General features: G+C 41.3%; 1 protein-coding gene across 7 annotated transcripts in view; it reads right to left on the reverse strand.

The window, feature by feature from the left end:
- ABLIM2 (actin binding LIM protein family member 2) overlaps window positions 1-21824 on the reverse strand; it is a 131276-nt gene that overhangs the window by 96448 nt on the left and 13004 nt on the right. Inside the window, exon 1 of one of the 7 annotated variants that reach the window (XM_069014520.1) lies at window positions 5936-6053. The exons of the other annotated variants lie outside the window; for them this stretch is intronic. Within the exon in view, the coding sequence (XP_068870621.1) occupies window positions 5936-5951 (16 nt within the window). The 5' untranslated portion in view covers window positions 5952-6053. Of the gene's footprint in view, window positions 1-5935; window positions 6054-21824 lie in introns of those variants that run through there. 7 annotated transcript variants of the gene reach the window in all.

The raw sequence follows: 21824 nt of genomic DNA on the forward strand, positions 1-21824 counted from the left end.
AATAAAGGTTTGCTCTCTCCAGACTTGCTAACAAGCATCAAATTTGTAGTACCTAATTCAGGAAAGACTTGACTTAAAGGGAGCTGACCACAGCCAGAACATTTTGGCCTAAACAGTTGCATTTGAAATATAAAATTCTGATTGGAACAATTAAACAATCGACTTTTCTTCACACTCAACTATTCCCATGTTTCAGCCTTTCAGAACAGCATCTCTCTAGAGGCATCCATGCCTGGCCAGTGTAGAGAGCTGCCAGCTCATGCTGTGGTGTGTCCCACAGGCCAGAGGAACCTGGCTCAGGAATTCCAGCTGCAGTGCAGAGTACACCCAGGAGGAGCCCAGGAGCACTGCCAGTGAGCCCGAGGGCAGCCCACCCCACCAAACACACCCCCCTTCCCTAAAGTGACAATAGCCTCACATTTCCAGAGAAAACATGCTTTTCTATTTGGTTTCTTGTCCCTGGGAGTCCAAAGCACCAGAACACTGAAAATTGTTGCAAAGCTGGGTTTTTTGTTTTCTGGAAATTGTTGCAAACTAAAAACGTGGCAGAAAACAGAAAGATTTGTTTTCCACAATGTATTTGGTACTCAGTGTGCAGAGCTATGGGGCAGGACAACTTCACACATTTCCTTCTCCTTGGGTCTCTAAATCAAGGTTCAGAATCAAAAAAACCCCAGCAATTCAGCTATAAAATAAGGGAAAAAGGGAAATATTTAGTATTTTTGTTAAATTCTTCTTTGGGATTTCTTTTGGAATTTTCCCATTAATCCTGAAGTAACAAAAAGCATATTTAAAATATATACCACAGACAAAGGAATAATTATTTTTCTTTTCTCTCAGTTCAGAACTAAGCTACTCAGTATTTCACACAAAACCCCAGTGGGAATACAGTGCCTCTGAGATCAGTACAAAGCGGTCCTTCTGAACACAGTTTAAAACACTTGCTCTTCCATCTAGCACAACAAAATCATATAATTAATCACATATTAGTTTATATTTTAAAACACTGACACTTAATATGATTTATGTGGAAATTTCAACTGCTGAAAATTCTGAGAAACTAATTCTATTAGGGAACTTCACATTTTAACTTGCCTTTCAAATCATATTTAAGGAGATATGTTTACATGGCAGTATTCAGCATTCTACCTTTATGACTTGATGTATCAAAATCACTCTTCAAAGCAGCAGATGAAACAATAAACACATTTAATGAGTGAAATAATTAATTACTGATGGAATGTAATGATGTGAGACTACTCATCAGATTTTAACTAAGAGTTCATTAAAAATTAAATGCTTACATTATAACCTGATATGCAGAAATTTCTTTCTTAACTTTAAATTACTTTTTCTAAACCAAAATACAACTGAATACCTGATTCTCTAAGTTCCCCTTTCTCCCAGACTACATTCTGCCCCAGCAGAGGTATCCTCATGAAGCCTTAAACCCTAAAAGGATCTGACTGCACTCACTTTTTGACAAGGACAAAAACTGGCAAGGAATGAACGAGCAATTTCCACAGCACTTCTTTGTGCAAGACTTGTCTGCTGGGGACATCACTGCCAATATCCTTGCCAACAGTCCAGTGCTCACACATCTCTGATGTCAAGACTCAGTCTGTCTCCACCAGGCTATGCAGCAGATAATTCTGCAGTTCTGGACCAAGTAGGGCACATTAACCAGCAACAGTTTGCTAAAAATTGTCAAATAAGATAAACTGCTCAGACTTAGTTCTACACTGCTGAGTCCAGACATGCACTTGCTGCACGCACCACCGGGAAGGGGGACGGTGGCACTGCTTATTATTGAAGCTGCATTACACACCTTATGGCCACTGTCAAGTGATGTTTCCAGTGTGCTTATAACTTCTGCAGATTCACAGAATATCCTGAGTTGGAAGGGACTGGCAGGGACCATCAGGTCCAACTCTTGGCCCTGCACAGGACCATCCCCAAGAATCACAATATTTGCCTAAGAGCTTTGCCAAACTTTAACCACTTACATGAACATTACTCGCATTTGCTGTTCTCAAACTCACTTCCTCAGGGAAAATTTCAGACAAAAATTTAAGCTTTTTATAAAGGTGAAAAAAGGATAGTATACAATATATTGGTTTTCAACATTAAAAAGAAAGCAGAGCACAATGCTTCTGGAAGTATTTGGAGTAAAGGCTGCAGCCTGACACTGGTGAACACTGTGACAGGTACACTGGCTCCATGAAAATCCACCATGAAAATCGTGGTAAAAAAACCATCCCTTTGACTAAGCCCAGCTCCTTTGGCATTGCTACACTGAGCAGGATTTAACGTCCCTGTGGACCGGGATCAGGTGCCAGAGGTAAGGAAAAGATTTGGCTGAGACAGCAATGCTTTGGAAGCAGAACAAGACAACTTGATGGTGGTGACAGAAGGGAGAGGATTCGCGAGTCCCTGGTCATGCTCTGCTCAGGAGCCTGGGATAGAAAATGTCACCTTCTCTCTGCTGCGAGCAAACTGCTGAGGGAAATCAAACTCTTGGCAAAAGATCCAGTCTAGGACTGGTCTATGCAGAGGATGACAAACCCCTTTGCTGTCAGGCTCTCCAACAGCTAAACAAGAAATCTTCATGGTAGATTACAGACCTGATGAAGAAACATGTCCAGAAACTGCAGAATTCAACACAGCCCTAATGCTGTTTCCAGTTTGGTATGTTTTAACTCTGCAGAGGAACCCTACAGAAGTCATTTCTGAGCTTGGAAATCAAGTATTGAAAATTAAGAAGTTTCATACTTAAGAATGTACATTTAATCTGGAATCAAACCTCAACTGTAAAGTTTAATAATAAAGACTTCCGCCTTCTTTGTTTACTACACAGACATAACTAAGGCTTCATAACTCATTTGTGCCACATTATTTAACTCTGTTCTAAAAAACCAGTTTAATATATTTACTGCTCTTGCTGATTAAAGAAGCCCAAAATGATAAAGGGCCAAATGACACAATTTGATATTCTAATCTCAGAATCCTTGAATGATTTGGGTTGGAAGAGACTTTAAAGGTCACCTAGTTCCAATCCTCCTGCATAGGCACGGACACCTTCCTCTACACTATGTTTCTCAAAGCCCCATCCAACCTGTCCTTCTGTGATATAGACATTTTAAAGAGTACTGTGATCTAAAGAAAGGTATAATTTAAGTGGAGAGACAACAGTCATGTGAAAAGAAATTTTATTCCTAATACTTGTAATCCCCCCAATTACCTCTCAATGCAGAGAAAATGGTAATTCCTCACCAAGGTTCCTGGAAGGATAGTGCAAAACCAGAGCCTAAAGGCAACAATGAAAGGAAAACCAAAGGGCCTGGGGGGGGGCACCTCCCCTGTCCTCTCTGTGGGTTGTTCTGGGTTTTCTTTATTGTCTTCTGGAGGTCGTGTTAAAAAAGTGCAGGCCTTTCATTTCAGGCTCATACAAATACAGTATCATTTGCCTGCAACAGCAACTCTCCCTCAGCAGAAAAGCTACATCAATTTTCTTTAGCAACTATCAGCACTACAGGCTCCTCTATAAATCAACAACCTTTTGCTTCATGAGATGAAAACATCTTTTTGAGGTGAAAAAATACTAGACATCAATATTTAAAATTATAATTATCAGCTCTCTAGTTCATAATAATGTTAAGCTTTTTCAACAAAGGCAAAGGCCACATTCCAACTCTGAACCAAAAATGCACAGCCCTGCTAAGGGATATTATTTTGCATGATGGAATTACCAGCAAATTATCTTTGTGCTGACACTGAAACGTTTCATCTCTATATCTAGAGGTGGTTACTGAAAATCAAAATAAACTAATATGAGACCCAAATGCCATTTACTCATTAAGTATTTGAGAAACAGGACAGAATTATTGATTACTGACATGCTGTATCAAGTGATTTGGGGAGGGTGAGGTTCACAGCAGCCCAGAGGGGAATTAAATTTGCAATCTTCCTGGAGCAGGATTAAAGGAGAAGCAGACAAGTAAAGCAACACCAGGCTGGAATTAGAGACTGGAGTTTAAGTTGTTGTTTTAACAAACCCTCCTCAGTGTCAACTGAGTCAAAACACTCGGGGATGAATTTAAAAACATCCAGATGAAAACAAAGGAAAGAAGCATTTAAGTGCCTGTAAATATCCCAGTAAAGCATTATTCATGCTGTATAGCTGGCCCCTGTTCTCTCCCTGCCTTGTGTCTGTGTTTAAAACCCAGTGATGAGGAGTTGTACTGGTGTGAGGCTAAGGATAACACAGAAATACATAATATGGTAATACATGCAGTGATCAGAGAACTACATGGGTGTCACCTGTAAATTTAATTTAGATAAGGGGGTTGGTTTTTTTTTCCTAAGAGCCAGTGATTCGTTATGGAGCCTTGTGGGGGCCTGAGACCCTGTTGGTCCTTTCCATCTAGAAAGGATGAGGAAAAGAGTAATTGTGTAATGGGAACTCCAGAAGCTCTTCCCATCCATCCTGCCAACGCCACTTGGCAGTGGGGAAGAGCAATTCCCTGCCCTCAGCCCTGCCTAAGGAGCAGACGTGTTAGATGTTCTGGAACAGCATATTAAATGACTTGTGGTAACCTGGTTTACCCTATTCCTCAATTAGCACCTTGTGTTAAATGACTTTACAAATGTGTTTCCCTGCTTTATTGTGCCTTCTCCTGGTAACACAATGCCCTGTTCTTCTGTGTATCTCGCAAGAAATCAGGAGATCACAAGGATAAAGGGAAAGAATTTTTGCTGTCAATGTCCATGTTACGTGGTCCCTTGAGCCCTCCAGCTGGCCACACAGAGGGATGAGGTGTCCCCAGGCCAGCCCATGAATTCAGTCCCTCTCCCAACAGTACTCTTCTGCTCTGAGAGGGTCTGGGCACCCCCCTAGAAGTGCTCACTGCTCTTTCCAAGACCTCTGTGGTGGCTCCTACAGCAAAGCGCTGTTACTTCTCTCCTTAGTTCCTGTGTTATAAGAGAAAATATTCACCAAATTCAATAATCTCTATGTCAATAGGTTTCAATTCAATTCTTTCACATTGTCCAAAAGTACAAAAAAAAAAATGCTTCAAGAATTGTGTTCCTTTTTGAAATGCATACCTGCCCCTAACACAAATAAACAACCACTCCTACAGTGCCTTTCCAAGGCATGCCTTTTCCAGCACTTCCTACACATCATTATCAAAACAGAAACCCACAGCTGATACAGGGCAGCAGGCACACAGCACAACCGAGGTAAGCGCTGCTTTTACCTCCAATTACAGAGTTTATGGGACCAGAAGCAAAAGAGAGCTGTTATCCAGCATGATGTGAATAAACCATGCACAAAAAATACGACACAGCTCGAGTATTCACACAAGAGCTTCAAATCTCACCATATGCTCAGTGCTAAATTCACATCACATAAACAAACTAAGCACAAGCTAACCTCCTGCCCTCGTTATGATAATAGAATATTTACCGAATTCAAACACAGTTAGTAAAAATCTCTGCTGAATTTGAGTAACTACTACTGCAGCATTGTAAAGGCTACTTTTGCACAGGTTTAGCTAAATTGCAATGAGAAAGGATATAGAAAGAACACTCCAAGACATATGCATAAAGAAATAGGGCCTTTTTTCCCCTTACAGCCTAATATAAACTCTGAAATCAATTTAAATTAAAAAAAACAAGTGAAGTTTTCAAATTGATCTGTCAGCTAACTACCAGAATCATTATAATTTCCAAATCATCACTCATATAATTAAAAGAACACAAAAGCATAATTTACAATAAATGTTTAACCATCTTTCCCCACTGCTGTGTTTCCACACAAACACAGAGTTGTTATTCTTGTGACAGCATCGGTGACTTAGCTACCACAGCCCCAGAAGAAAAACAAGTCATTTCAGGTCTAGGCTGTCCAAAACGTGGAGCCATCACACTGTACCTGTATCTTCTGGCATTCCTGCATGAATTCCCTTCCAGAGGGGAAATGCCACCCGAAGCCCTGCTGTTATGTGGCCGCTGCTGCGGGGAGCGGGATCCGCAGCGTGCGCTGCCACAGCCCCCACTCCGACCCCAACACGCCCAGGGTCAGATGACTCCTGCAGCACCCACGCACAGGCGGGAGCTGAGCCAACACCTCGCCGTCACCACCGTGTAAAAATAGCGCCCTACAGAAGCCGAAATATTGTCACGTCCATGGGAGGTGGCACCGCTGGCAGGGTCCTGGAGGGACCAGATGGAGGACGTTGCCAGCAAGGGGTGTCTTTGCATCAGGTGATACCACAGCCGCTTCAGGGTGGTGCTGGGCACCTGGGGAGAAAGGCTAAAAGAACTAAAACGCTCAAACTCCTTGTCATAAATTCAGGCTGAGACAGCAGGGGAACCCTTTAGACATCCCCCAAACACAGCAGTCCCTTCCCCCTGGTGCAGGAGAGCACAGCACTGATGTCCAAAGGAGACGATGTAAGCAGTGAGATGCTCTCACTGTGAGATACCTGGCAGCCAAAAATCTCCTCCCGATTGCTCATATGGAGTTGAAACGTGTATCACTGGAATAGCAGTGATGTGTTGAGCTATTTAAAGCACTACATGGGAACAGAATGAGCATTTCTATAAGGACTCTAACTTCAGAAATCTATATGGTGAGTACACCACTGCCCTGGGCCATGCCAGACATGGTCTGTAACTTTAAATAGCCCTCAGCTGACATGGCCTGACACCCAGAGCACAGATCTGAAGATCCCAGGTTCTATACACTGAATCAAAACTATGAACTACTCAATTTAAAAAAAAAAAAAATCTTATATATGCATTATCTTGCAGCAACTGCCTTTTGACACAAAACTCTTATGGGAGCATTTTATTTTGTTCAATATTGTTGTGCTGCCTGTGTGAAGCCAAATCCATCCTCACACTTTTGGATCACCATCAGCCACCCTGGCCGAGCTCTCCAGACATTTGCAGATTTGGCCTACTTAGTTTTTCCCAGCAGCTACTTCAGCTTGGCAGAAACACAAAAGGCACTCTGCTAAATGGCAACACTCTGAAGGCACGTAAATTAACAGGCAGGAAAAGTGAAAGGGCTTTCACTCTAACATAGCCTTTCCCTTTGCTTGCCAGGCTTCCAAGGCTAAATGCTTGGTAACTTGCATTTTAACGTTGTATGATCATAACGTAGCCACACAGTGCACTAATTTGTATTTACAATTTGAGGTGTGATCCCTGAGCCTCCACTGAAGTCTCACCAGTTGCCTACAGCAAAGGAGAAATCACACTCAAGGAGCTCAGAGGGTTTTCATGGTGTTTCTGAGAAACTCCATCACCACTCATGGGCTTCACAGGCACAAAGCACGAGGCCATTGCCCTTCATTAGCATGATGGGCTGACTCGGGGGAGCGTGACGAGGGGCAGCAGTGACAGCAGCACAGGCGAGAGATCAGAGACCTCCTGCTGCAAATGATCCAGAAAACTGTGTAGCTTTAACCTGATTTCTCAAATCAACACAGGCCAAACACCTGTAACTCCACTGTTTTAACAGGAATAACAGCACACTGCCCTTGCTACGGAAAAGGACAAGACACTTGGCTCCTCTTAAAATCTCAAGTGAAGTCCTGGTAGCCACAGCAGTGCTCATCCTCTGTTTCATGTTTGCTTTCTTCCAGGGTTACATTACCCAGGTCAACGCCTTCATCAAAATCTTTGCAAACAGCAACCAGGCAGCAACAAATTTAGGCCACTCCGAAATGGATTAGTTGGCTGCAAAATCTTTATAACCTGTGGTACCACGAGTTATAAATGACATTTTAAAAATATTTCAGACCTGTTCCAAATTAACTCATGCTTTTTTCCTGTACTCACTGTCCTCTTTCCCAGGGTAAGCTAAAGTGACTGTCAGCAGTAACTGGACTGGTTATAGTTAAGTTTTAAGTCGTTCCTGCAAGGAACAAGGAGTTAGACTTGATGATCGTTGTCCCTTTCAACTTGAGATATTCCAATAGGATTCTAAGATTCTACGAAGATGACAGTATATAGTTGAATCCTGTTCCTGTTCTTCCACATTCACAGCACTTCACTAGGCCCGTCTGGAACTTTTTCCACCGCCTGTCTCCGAAAATGTTTTGGAACGATTATTTTACTAGATGTAGAATAATGTAGAACTTTTTCCTCACTACGAAATATGGAAGTATTTCCTAACTAAGAATTTTTTAAAAAAATCAAGAGTTATGTAGATGCTAAAAAAAGCTAGCAGAGAAATTTTCCAGCTTTTTGCAGCCTCCTGTGAAAGTCTCCGTTCTCATGCAAGCTAGCTGAGAAATGGTTTGTTATCTTGTAAACTCACAGGTGTAAGTTGTTGTGGAAGTTGTTTTGGTTCATTGAGAATAATATTTTGAGAATGGGAACTATTCTGCTCAGCCAATCACTTTGGTGGTTAGCTGACCAATGGGCCAATCATGTCATTTCTCTATTGCGAGGATATAAGCCTCAGCCATCTTCCCTGACCTGGATTTATGTCGTGATTATTCACCATTCTCGGCACAACAGCGACAGAGTTATAACACCACCTGAGATTCAGGGACTTTGCAGTATACAACAGGTATGTACCTGTTTGCTTGCAGCAACTCTTATGCTGCTTGGGATTGGCATCTTGGTTTAAATTTTAGGTTGCCCTGCGTGGAGTCAGGAGCTGGACTCAACAATCCCCATGGGTGCCTTCCAACTCAGGAGCCTTTATGATTTTATAAAACAATGTCCCTGGATTTCAAGGCACTCATCAGGTTTCTACCCAATTGTATATATGTCTGTTTATAGCGAATGGAGACTACAGAGTCCAGTCTCAATACAGATTAAGATACTAACTTTTCATAAATAATATATAATTAATGAATTTTACTTTGAAAAGGCTGGAAAATACAAGAAATCATCACAGTTCACAGATATTCTCAGTACATTTTAAGATGTATTTCCTTTTAAGTTGTAAAAACTGGTTGCAGTGCTGCTTCATGTTATTTTTGCTTTTGGATAGTTTTGACCCAGGTTAGTGCTAATTTTGATTTTCTATTGGGGATCAATACGATCACAAAGAGAGGCACTGCTCTCTTCTCTGCGGTGACCAGAGACGGGACCTCAGGGAATGGCCTGAAGTTGTGTCAGAGGAGGTTTAAGCTGGAGAGCAGGAAAAGGTTCTTCACCCAGAGGGTGGCTGGACACTGGAACAGGCTCCCCAGGGAAGTGGTCACAGCACCAACCCTGACAGAGTTCAAAGATGCTCTCAGGCACCTGGTGTGACTTCTGGGGATGCAGGGCTACAACTTGGAACTTTGATGATCCTTGTGCATCCTTTCCAACTCAGGATATTCTATTATATGAAAAATACAGTAAAATTAAACATATATCTAGATATAATGATTCTGGTAACACTTTATAACTAGGACAAAAATAAAATTAAATAATAGGTTATTTCCTTTTAACTATCACAATTTATTAATTGAACTGATGTATTCCTTGCAGTCAGTCATGTTCAAAGTTGGAACTACTGCTGAATGGCCCATGTCCTCAAGCATTCATGATAGAAACAAAAACGGACAAACCCATGGAAGAAGTGAAAATGAGCAGGAAAAGGGTAAATGACTTGGGTAAATGGTGCCTCTACAACTAAAATCATGCCTTTCAACTTTCTGCCCAGCCTCTCTTGCATAAATCCTATATCTGCTGTGAATGGACTTGCAAAGCCACCCGACCCTGCTCTCAGCGACCTGTCCTGCTCAGAAACAGCCTGAGTTTAAACTTCTGGCTCTCAAACACCTCCACCCTCAAAGCTATGCATGAGATAACACTTCTCATTAACTGCTCAGCAATGAGCCACGTGCATGGTCATCTTTAACCAAAACACATACAAGCAGGTCAGAGACAGTGGGCTCTCATACAAGGCACTGAAGTAAAGAACCTGCTTCAGCAGGAAGGCTGGACTAGATGAACTCCAGAGGTCCCTTCCAACCTCAACCACTCTGTGGTTCTGTGCCAATCCTGCATATTTATGAAGCAGAAGTCAGGCTGAGGATCCCCGCTGAGCTCTGCATGACAGGGAGCAGGCAGTTGTTTGCTTCAGAGGTAACTGGGTCATGAGTCCTGCTCTGCTCCTTGCTATCTCTTGGGAATAAAGAGCTTCCTTCAGCCCTGAAACCCATGATGATAGCCCTCAACTGCTGGCCAGCAAGTCAGGTGAATGAAAACAGAACTTCTCCCACTCCCAGCTCCTTTCTCCAAGGGGGACCTTTCTGCAGCAGACCTAGATCCAGACCAAAGCTGGCATTAGCTCCATGTGCTCCCCCAACTACAATGAAAGCACCATCTAATATTCTTCAGCAAACTGTGCACCCAAAATACTGAGCAGAAATCACACATAAACCCTACAAAGCCTTTAGCAGACGTTTTTATAATGGGAAAAAGAGGTATATCAAACCTAAAAACAGGGTGCAAGAAAATGCTTAGAGAACTGAAAAAACCAAACACAGGCCCATAGTGAGGTGAGAGCATGTCCAGAATGCAGCTGGCAGAGTGACACAGGTCAGAGGATAAAGGGATGGGGTCTGGTTAGCAGCAAAGAGATAATGAGAGCCACAGCGACGGCCCTGCAGGTCACACACCTTCAGGAATGAACCTGGCACACAGGGACTCTGCTGACCTTATGAAACTGATAGGGATTGCCAGTAAAATGGAGCAGACATCAGATAAGGAAAGATCTGCTTAAGTAGAGGTCACAGACTACAATTTAGCTCAGAAAAAAACCTGTCATGCAATAAGGATAAGGCAAGCAATTAACAAAAGGTATTAGTTTCTAAAAGGTCAGGCACTACAAGGGACTTTTCAGAGAAAGGACTTCGGAAAGCAAGAGGGAAACTGTATACCCAGTGGTGAGCTAGAATAATGGGATGTATTGTATTAAGGGAAGGCATCCTGCCTGCAACAGAAAAGGTACTGTAACAAGAACCACCCAGAAAAAAATTAGAATCCAAGCCCAACATTTTATGGGAGGGAAATCAAAGAAGCAGAATGAGGCAATAAATGTCAGTTGGTGTGGCCAAAAATTTCATGTGGTAGGCATGAGAGTTAGAAAAACTCATTTATATCTTTGAATACAGGAGGATTTAAACTACAATGTGAATTTGGCATTTAGGGGCTCGTGAGTGGTGCAAGAAAGATGACAGGCACTGCAAAGGTGCCAAGAAAATTTTCGGGTACTTCTTCTGGGAGTAAATGAATGCATGGAGCAGGATTTTTCTGTGTGGGCTGATGCCACATGCATACAAAGAGAGAGATTACTAAATTTTAGTTTATCATTGTTTTATATATAAAATTACCATTTAAATTGTCTGGATTTTTAATCAATGGAAATTTCAAGTGCTTACATAGAGAATAAACAGAAGTATTACCTAAAGAATTAGACTTCAAGGACCTTCATTGCATTGCTCTCTTCTGAAAAGTTACACAGACATTGCCATAATTCTGCAATCACCAGCTACCTATCATACAAAATCATCAAATGATGATGTGGGTTGGGTGCTATTCAGAAAAAAACCATTCAACCTCTCAAGTGTTTTAATTAGAATCAATAAATTTAACTTTGAAGGTTTCTTAAAAAAAGAGAATTAAAAAATGCACACACCCCACCCCCATCATCCCCACCAAATTGGTAGATTTTGAGAGTTAAGAGGCCTGGGTCTAGGTCTAAGGGAATACTCATGTGCCTGAAATGCCACCCATATAAGTCCAAACTGCAAGGCTGGAAACCCCTCCTCACACCTGCTCCTCAACACATCCAAAGGCAGAGCAAGCTGATTTTTCATTTCCCATTTTGCAGCTGTCCATGGCTGACTGTGGGAAAGCACCTTTGGCTTCCACACGCAGTGGAAACAGACGTGGGTGCTTGTTTGCAGCTCGTGTCTTTTGTGAGTGTGGGGTGCCAAGTGCTGTACTCGCTGTCACCCAGCAGACCTGAGAAGTCTCCATTTGAAGAGTTACCTTCCTTTTTTCCAGGAAACAATGACTCTGTGACCATAGGGACCTTTCTGAATCCTTGCCACATTTGTTGGATACACTCATCCCACATGCCCAGCTGCCTTTCTGCAAACCCTGCAGCTCAGCCCAGCTATGGCACATGGCACTACCAGAACAGTAAAGAGATGGCCAAACACACATGTAGAGACCATCCTCTGCAAGAAAAGCTATCATCTTCAGATTGGGGCCATCTGAACAAGTGGCAAGGTGAGTTTTACACTGACAGATCCAATAGGGAATGGGTTCAAATCCAATGGGTGCAAATTCCTTTTCCTCAGAGGCTCAGGAAGCTGCAAGCCCAACCCTGGCATTTGCATAGATAGCTCTGCTTGGGTTTGCAAAGGAGAGAGATGCTGAAAATCACGTTTACAACCTGGACTGTGAATCCCAAGTGAAAAGACCTGAACAAGAAATCTGTCCCAGAGGGGAGTGGGGATTTCAGACACATCCTCATCTGCAGCACTCTGCGTCCTGCACACACATGCACAAATTCCCAGCACTTTAATCCTTGCCTTTAGCCCACAGTGACCATGCCAGAGAACATTTTTCTGCCTGCTTTCCAAATCCCATTCTCTGTAAAGGGATGTAGCTGCAAAGCAGCCAGGTCAGATCCAAATCCTACTTAAATACATTCATTTTGGTTGATGATCACTGAGGAATTTGTCAACAACATGGAATGCTGTTTTGAAAGTAAAAACGAAGTCATCCTTGGAAATGTGAAACCGTTACACTTACCCCTGTTCCCAGTAAAGTCCACCAATAAAACTATTATTGATCTGGGTCAAAGACTTTCATCAGCATTCATTTCCGAATTCTGCCAAATTTTTATCTTAGCAACCAGCTCATCACAACCAGAAAGTTCAGACTTTCCCCTGCTTGCCTGAGGTTACAATTTCCCATCAGTAACATCTGAAATGCAATTATGTCTCTTTAATACCAAGAAACAAAGCAGATTTTTTTTTTCTTGGCGTGTGTCTAAATTAATTGATGCTCTTTACTGCTCAGTTCCACCATAAGAAGCTCCAAAATCTTAAGAATCAACTTAAAAAAAAGTCACTGCACTCTATATCTGTTACTGTTCTGCACCTCCCTGGCTGCCTGATGATCACTTCTAGCACCTCCATCAGTTACTCGAACCATATTCCTGCCATCTCCTGCCATTCCTCATCTTCAGGATATTCTTTTTTGGAGAGCCATGACCCAATACCAGAAACTGTCATTGTGGTGCTATTTCCTCCCTCCAGGCCTGTAGCACTTGCTGGGTGCACCCCTGCCCAGCATCACTCTTCACGCTGGTATCTGCTCCATCTGTGTCCTCGCATGGGGGAGGGGAACAAGCACATTCCCTGGCTTGGAAATGAGCAAATGTTTGCAACTGGGGAAAAACAGTGTAGAAGGAATTTCCATGGCTCATTTGTCTTTCCATTCCCTGGTACAAACAGAGTAATAATAACAACAGTGATGCCTGTTTGTTACAGCAACACCAAAAGCCAAAGCAAGATAAAATAATATAGAAAGCAATGGTCCATTTTGCTAGCCACAATATATCACACCCAATCATTAATTAACATAATCTACTAACTTGCCACTAATGCTATACGAAAGATGTTTCTAAAAGGATTACAAACAATAATTTAAGAACCTTTGCAAAGGCTCTTTCCTCTTTATCTTGTAGTCTACAGCATATAAAAATGTCTAAAATGATTACTCTGAAGTATAAAACTGAACTGCTTTTATTTGCTCTGCTTAATTTAGCATTAGAAAGGGATTAGCTCTTGTTTTATTGCAATCAGAGTTACTTCAAATATATATAGATATTGATGTTACTGAAGTTCTGGTGCTAAAGTCACACTTCCTCACACAGTGAAAATTAGTTATCTTTGCCGAATTTGTCAAAGTGTAAAAATTTCTTATTAGATTCAGTTATACCCATACAAATCTAATTCTGCTTCATCCCCATCAGGCACACCAGCACGCTGCCTCCCTTTTCACATTCAGGCTACACAATTTCTGCAATCAATTATCTTTCAACACCACATTCATAGCAGAAATGTGTTATATTCACACAAACATGACCCAAGAGCCTTCAGCTACAGTGCTACTTCTTGCACAGTTCTGCATCGAACAGTTCTATTACCAACAGGAACATTTTTGACATATCTACACAACATGCTTTTTGACCAAGTTTTGAGTTGCTTAATTTGCAAACCACCATCTTATTCAGACAGCAAATGAGTTTTAGTTCAAACTAAATATTTTGTTCTGAAGCTTTATATTCACGTTTTACGGACAGAAGGGGAAGCAGCAACATCATCTGATAAAATCATGTCTTATTTATAAAAAGAAAGATACTGCACAGCATTTTTCCCAGGTAATGTACAGAAATGCAATTCAGTGAAGGACAGAAGAAAATCCCATGCCAAATTCCACACTAACCTCACTCCCCTGATTTCAAGAGGGTTGAAACACAAAGTGTCTTTATTGTGTCAAGTGAACAGTGTGTGGTCAGGAGATCCTGAAGCCCACTATTCCCCATCCAGCCGCTGAACCTGGTTAATTCCTTACATTCTACACAAAACATACAATTAATCTAAAATTGTAGCCAAGTCCTGGCGAACACCAAGAACCTTTTATTTTCTCCTGTCTCAAGAGAAGCCTTTATCTCTGTCCCTAACAGAGAAAAGCCTAGCAAGTCACTGCAAGGTGGAGCTTGACAGCCCCCTGGGCAGATGTAGGTCACTCCTCCTCCTCCTCACAAGGGCAAGGAAACCAGGAGTTTCATCTGGCTGCAAGCTGCTCCAATTGCCAATAATCCTACCAATTCCAGTCTTTAATAACAACCTACTAAGACGGCGATGACGCAGGATGCTGTCCCTTGACCTACATGCTGCCGAAGCGAGACGTGGGCTGTTGGGCCAATACAGACACAGCTGTTCAAGGACCCAGCTCGTGCCATGACACATCCTACCACATCCCCTTCTTGCTTTATGCATGGCTCTGAGGCTGTTTGCACTCACAGTTCTCCCTCCTTAAGCACATCAGGCTCCCTTCCACTACCCCACACGAGACGGTCGCTTACATATGGGTTTGGTCTTTGCACCGATGGCTGCTCTTTGGGCAGTTGGCATTATATAGAAACAGGATAAATTATGCATAGCCAAATCTGGGGGACCATGGGGTGCAGGGATGTGTCCCACACACAGCCAGCAAGGTGCCCAATAAGCACATGGAGCCCCACCAAACGCACACACAGTTTAAGAACAGAGGACAGGCTATGACCATGAAGTGCTGGGCTCATTCAGAACAGGACAATACCCGATAGCCAACCTACTTGCAACTAGGTCCATTTATTCCTAATTTAGCTCTATTTTTCCACAAATGCTTCTCCCTGATCCCCCTTAATGTCTCCTTTCCCCAGTTTCAATCCTTCTCCTGGGCACACAGTTTCTTCACATGTTCGTTCCACCATGCTGCTGAAGAAGAGAGTCTCCCTTACTGTTTCCCAGGGGTGCAACACATGGGAGCTCTGTTCACCCTTCCCCACTGCTCACCATGTACCAAAGGAGCACCAGAGCAGTCTGGCTCTGCTCTGCTCCCAGAGCATCACAGAAAAATAACAGTCTTAATTAAAGAGAAGCCCAACTTTAGCTTAATGCAACACACAGGAAAAACAAGTGATCCATGCTACCACAGCATGTTTCCAGAGTTTATTTCCAAAACAGAATATAAACAAAGATAAATCTCCTCCCAGTCCAAATACTCCTAAAGTAAATGATGACTCAGATGGTAAATACCCTTTCTATCACATCCCACTTCTCTATCATTTGGAGTGACAGCCCTGCTCTCACTGAATTAAAGAAGGACAATTCTGCTTTGTAATGAATGAAATCAACATTCTCTCCTGTATGACTTGTTTTTCTGCACTGCTAAGCACTGTCATTATCTGGACCTTAAACCTTTTTCATTTTAATAGTGTTTCTGTAGGAACAGGCCTGAAATTTAAAAAGTTATTTTGCTTTTCTAGGTACTCTCTTAAAACAGAAATGTGATTGTAGCACTGAGCGAGGTACCTACGAAAAACATAGTCTAATAAAGTTAAACTGATGGAGCTGGAAGCAGTGAGTATTAATTTCATATTCAAAGCATGATATGCAACTCCATGAAAAGACTGATGGGGTCCTCAGGGTATGAAAAATTGTATGATGCAATTGAATTATCTCAGCAATACAGTTTCTTACATAAGAGCTAGAAAAGGACATAGTAAGAGCTAATGTGTTAAAAAAGCAGAGAACTAGGAACAATTCCTTAATGCAATCCAATCCTTACTCTGTAATAATTTTAGCTACAACTATCACTGGGGCTGTGCAAAATGAGATCTTGTAGAAGTGCTTCTCTCTACTGACAACCAACTAGCTCACTCAACCAAGGAGACCTCAGGTGTCGAAAGCAGAAAACTCTGAATTAGCCACCATGACTTGCAGAAACCCTTAATTTGACCTACCTTCCAGACTCAGTCATTCTAACAACATTTTTCATACTGTCAATCACAAATCAGTCCCAACTCTTTTAAGTAATTCTATTAGTAGGATTTTATGTATCACTAAGCATTAGAAATTCTGCTATCTCAATTTTAGTCCCTCTTCCAACACTGAGCTGAAACAGAGTTGAAAACTCTGGTTTGAATTTCAGTCTGGCACAGAACAATGACTTCCACTCATGCTCCAAGCCATACAAGCTTGATGACCCCATCATGTCACAGGTTCCCTGTCCGACACCCCACTAGAGCCCAGGGCAGACAGGTTTAACTGCCTTGCATTGTACCACCGAGTTCACAACAACGATGCTTTTGGGCACCTTCTCATTTCCACAGCACTATGAGTAAGACTAACATGGCATTTTCTCCAGTGGCAGCTGTAATCTCCAAAGGAACAAGCTTTCAGTTCTTCCCTCTGTGCAAACATGAGCTTTATACAAATACAGAGATCAGGTAAAACTTCAGCCTTCCATTGTTTGCTAGAGTTTCCTGAAATGCTACTGCCAATAGCAGTGCAAATTTCATCAGAAGAGTTACTAATTCCCAAACAAAATCACTCAGTGAGAACACTGTATATGGAACAATGTGCAAATATATTTTATTCAAAGCAGAGATAAAATATTTAATGGTTTAAGCATTTCTCTTGGGCAAAAATTAACAACGTGTGGTATTGCATAATAAAAATGAAACATCTTTAATCTCTCAGCTTTAAAATTAGGCACTGGAAGAAGAAATTCTCTGAGTAGTTTCACAGTGTTACAAACTCTTACTTCCAGGTGCTGATTACACAAGTTCAGGATATAACCAAATATTAAATAAACGTGTAAACTGTATTTTTAATATAGACTAATATAAAAACTTTACAGACTAAGTGAAAAACAAAGAAAAAGTAACAAAGCTGCCTCTCTAGGGGAAGATTTGTAAAACAATACAAAACCCCTGCATACAAATACCTGGGAATTGCTGGCCAACACAGATGTGGTACTGAAGAAAGAAAAGGACCAGGGGAAAGGCAAACCCCATCAAATAGTATTTTCAATAGTAAGAGAACAACAACAGGTTCTCTAGAGTGGAGAAACAGCAGGAGACGTCTACCTGTTCTTGGGCCCTGTTATTCACAAAAAATAGGCCTTTCTGAATGTTATTTTCTTGAGAAAATGTAATTTTGCAAGGAATACCTGCATTTGTTGTCAGTTCTTCCTCTTCACCAAAACAATAAAAAAAAAGAGTAATACTGTGCCATTTTACAATTATTATCTAAAAATATAGGATTTTTTTTGATAAATATTCTTTTGCCAAGATAGTGCCATGGAGGTTTTCCATACACACCGCAATAATATTATCTTGATTTAGAAATACACCACTAATACAAGGCCATTCAGCATGGCTCCTGAGAAAGCAGCAGAATCCCTGCACCTCTAGTTCAAGATTATTTTCTGCTGTACTTCACAATTTGCTTCTTTTAAACCTCCATTTAACTTTCTTTCCAGCTGCAGGTCAAATCTGCCACCTAATTCCACCTTCAGCCCCATTGCTGACAGCCTGCTAGGGTGGTTATATCCATACAGCTGTAATCAACACTTATTTACAAATTGATTAGGTCAATTACAGTTGTGAGTTCCACTTAGCACCAGGTAAAGGAAAACTGCTGGAAGTTCTCTCTTTGTCCTCTAGACAGGCAGCCTAAGTGTCCAACTCTACAGCATAGAGTTGGACACTCTACAGCATAGAGCATCTCTATAACATAGGTCCCCAAAGAAGCTCCAGCAGACTGACAGATTTCCCACTGCCCTATTTGGTCTGCTAGCAATTACCAGAAACTGGGAAAAGACAGAAAATAAACTCATTATTATCACCTGGAAACCTACTGAGATGGAGATTTCCATTCATTTCGTATGCTCTCTTTTCAACCAGTGAGATTACATTTGTACAAAGGTAGAATTATAACAATCATTTTAAAGTTTATTATTCTACTCACGCAGTAAGATTTAATTAATTTTATTTAAAGCACTGATTCAAAACCTTTCAAACACACTCAGACATACTCAAAAGCCTTAATACTTATATACTAAACCTCAACTTTGGCAAATATAAATCCTTTTATTAGTTGTATGATTAGGTATGGACATAATTAGAAAATGTAACAAAATAAAGTCTCCTTTTTAAAACTTGAAATTGCTCTATCTTTAAATAAAAGCTCCTTTTCCTCAGTATGTTTTGCTATCATTTTAGAGACAGTTTATACTACTGAGATTCTACCTCTCCTATCTAGGAATTCCTTATATATTTTACATTCCGTCAAAAAGAAAATAAAGGTCCCAAGATTCAACTTTAAATCAAGACACTATCTCAAAGTTGGCCTAGCTGTAGTAACAACATATGAAATTATAAATGAGAAGATGTATACTCTGCTGTGCAGCAAATCCACAGACTATTAGAAATTTATTCTCAGGTCAGCTGTACAAGAGATTAGATCTTTTAATTATCTGTCACAGAATGGGAGTTGGGAGCCTTGAATCCATTCAGCTGTTCAGTTTGTGACCCGTAGAAATAAATCTGACCTCTTACAAAGCACATGTAAGCACCACACACACTCCGAGACATAGCTGTGGTTTTAAAATCACCGAGTAACTCTCTGGTGTAACACTGCTTCAGAATAACTGAGCTTCCACTGGCAATGTACGTGTGCCTGTGTTTTTGGAAGTGCTGCACAAGAGTCCCAGAAGCATTGTCTTGCTGTCCTGCTTTAGCTTTAAATGTAATTTTAATCATGTCGAAGTCAAGTTTAGCACTCCCACACGCTATATTTAGAACTAGAATAATTTAGGTTGGAAGGCACCTCTGGAAGTCATTTATGCCAGCCTCCTCCTCAGCACAGATCCCACTAGATCAGGTTGCCCAGGGCCTCAACCCATCCAAATCTCAAACCTCCAAGTATGTAAGGCTGCCGCTTTCCCTGCTCCAGTGCTTTACAATCTTCTTGGGAATTTTGTTTCCTCTTATACCTAATCAGAACTTGCCATGTTGCAAGCTGACATGGGGTTGACTCCTGTCCTTCTGTCACACACTCTGCGCAGAGCCTGGGTCCATCCTCTCTCCAACCCCGCAGTGGGACATGAAGACATTGATGTTCTCCCTCAGCCTCCCAAAGGAGCCTGGCTCCTGCAGACTCTCCTCGTACATCCAGCCTCTGCCCATCCAGGCAGCCTGTCCACAGACCAGTTCCACTTCTTCCCAGCACCATGACCCCGGCATGACAGCAAAACAGATCTCTGTAAAATCCCTCTCTAACACGAACACCATCACAGGTGAGTGAGGACACACCATTTAAAGCAGGGTGATTAAAATTAGCCTTCCAAACCCGTATTTTGCATCCTTTGAAAGCTGGCCCAGCTCAAAGGTGCTGAACACCTTTAACTCACAGCATCTTGCCCATCCAGATTTTTTTTACACAGCACCTTCCATCACAGTATCATATATCATAAGTAACAAAGCAAAACTCTTCTGTCTGGATCTGCCATAAAGGAACTTGGAATGCCCTGAGGGGGGTGTCAACATTTCTCATCTGAACATGTAGCTTTGGACCACTGGAGTCTAAAAGAATTTAAACTTATGTTTAAATGGCTAAATGAATGCCTTTTTTTTTAGATATAAATGTCATAATTAATTTATTGTCCCACAGTATTATCAGTCACAACAAATATGTAGATTTGCAGCAGCCTGACCCAAGGATTGACCCTACAAACCAAATATGAGATACAGTGACCTTGGTGATCCCACCACCAAAAATTCACAGCAGAAATAGATCAGCCAAACTGTTTTTAAATCTATGCACACACCAAACATACAAAGAAACCAAGGCGGCTTGCAAAGTTACACATTTGACATTGCAATTTGCCTTAGAAGCAGAGATTTTGTTGAGACAGTAAATACCAATCCCACCTAACAATATATCCTCAGGATCACAGGTATTACTGCACAGGTATCCAGTTTCCAGCCTCTACACCCTGCCCAGGTTCCTTGCAATTTAAAGAACAGGCAATGTGACTAACACTGCTAATCTGGCTGCACTGTGAATTTTGGCTGACTCTTCCATATGGGAGCTCTGGGAGTTTTGACTGAAATACAAGAAGTATTGTTAAGCCTCAAAGTTCTATCACAGCCTTGAAATACTTGTTGTTTTAAATTAAGTACCATCCCTCAGAGATATGTGACTGTGCAGCAATCTGTTCTTTAGGTTTTTTTTATTATATTAATTTGATTCTAGTTGTCATAGTTTCAGAAAAAGGTTAAAAGTTTTTAACATTCTAGAAAGTCTTCTCATCCCTTTCCACTATGAACAACATAAACAAAATGCAAATGGTAAAAAAGAGGCTCCGATTTCTGTTCCAACTTAGGATTATGGATGCCACTGCTTGTGATTTTCCCCTTAATGTTCTTGTGTACATACATGGCCTAATTTATAGATCTCAGTCATACACATAACGTTTTGGCTTCTGCTTGTAAAATGATGATATTATAGTATCTTTTTTATATAAAAGGTATATTTATTTATTTAAAGTGCTAGAGATACACTATAACACCTTGCTTTGGAGAAAGAACACCAATCACATGAGTTTTGGTCTGAAGAGACCTTCCCAGGGTGTTGGGAAGAGCTGACACGGCGGTTCCACTCACCAGTGTAGCCCCAAGGAATGGAAAAAATATTCAGGAAAAAAGAAAAGAAAAAAAATACTTCCACAGCAAGTGATATTCCTCTTGGAAACAACAGAAATGGCCTCCTTGTTCCACTCACCGATTTTACTGCCACTGCTGTCGTGGGGGAAATAGGACAGTGGTGACAATGCCCACAGCTGAGCATCTTGTGCCAACCAAGGCAGGGGCCAAAAGCATCTCACCAATATGGCTGGTACCAAGGGACCCAGAACTGGCCCTCTATCACTTGGAGCAAATCCTGAGCCACTGGATCCATCTGTGTATCTTTTGCCATAATGCTTCATTTTCCAGCCTGTAGGCAACTGACAAAGCAGATGTCACTGAAATGACTTAATGTATTAAGCTGCTATTTGTTTAATTCTGATGTGGAAAATGTGTCACACTTGAAATAGTTTAGTATGTTAATGTACCACTGCAGCAACCTACCGCAATCTTTAAGCATTTTATTTTAGACTTATTTGCTTATTTTACTTTGTCATAATTAAAACCTGTTTTCTTGCTTCCTTTTAATAGTGCTCTTAACTTT

This window comes from Aphelocoma coerulescens, chromosome 4 (genome assembly GCF_041296385.1).
Source record: "Aphelocoma coerulescens isolate FSJ_1873_10779 chromosome 4, UR_Acoe_1.0, whole genome shotgun sequence".
In the NCBI taxonomy this organism is placed as follows: Eukaryota; Metazoa; Chordata; class Aves; order Passeriformes; family Corvidae; genus Aphelocoma; species Aphelocoma coerulescens.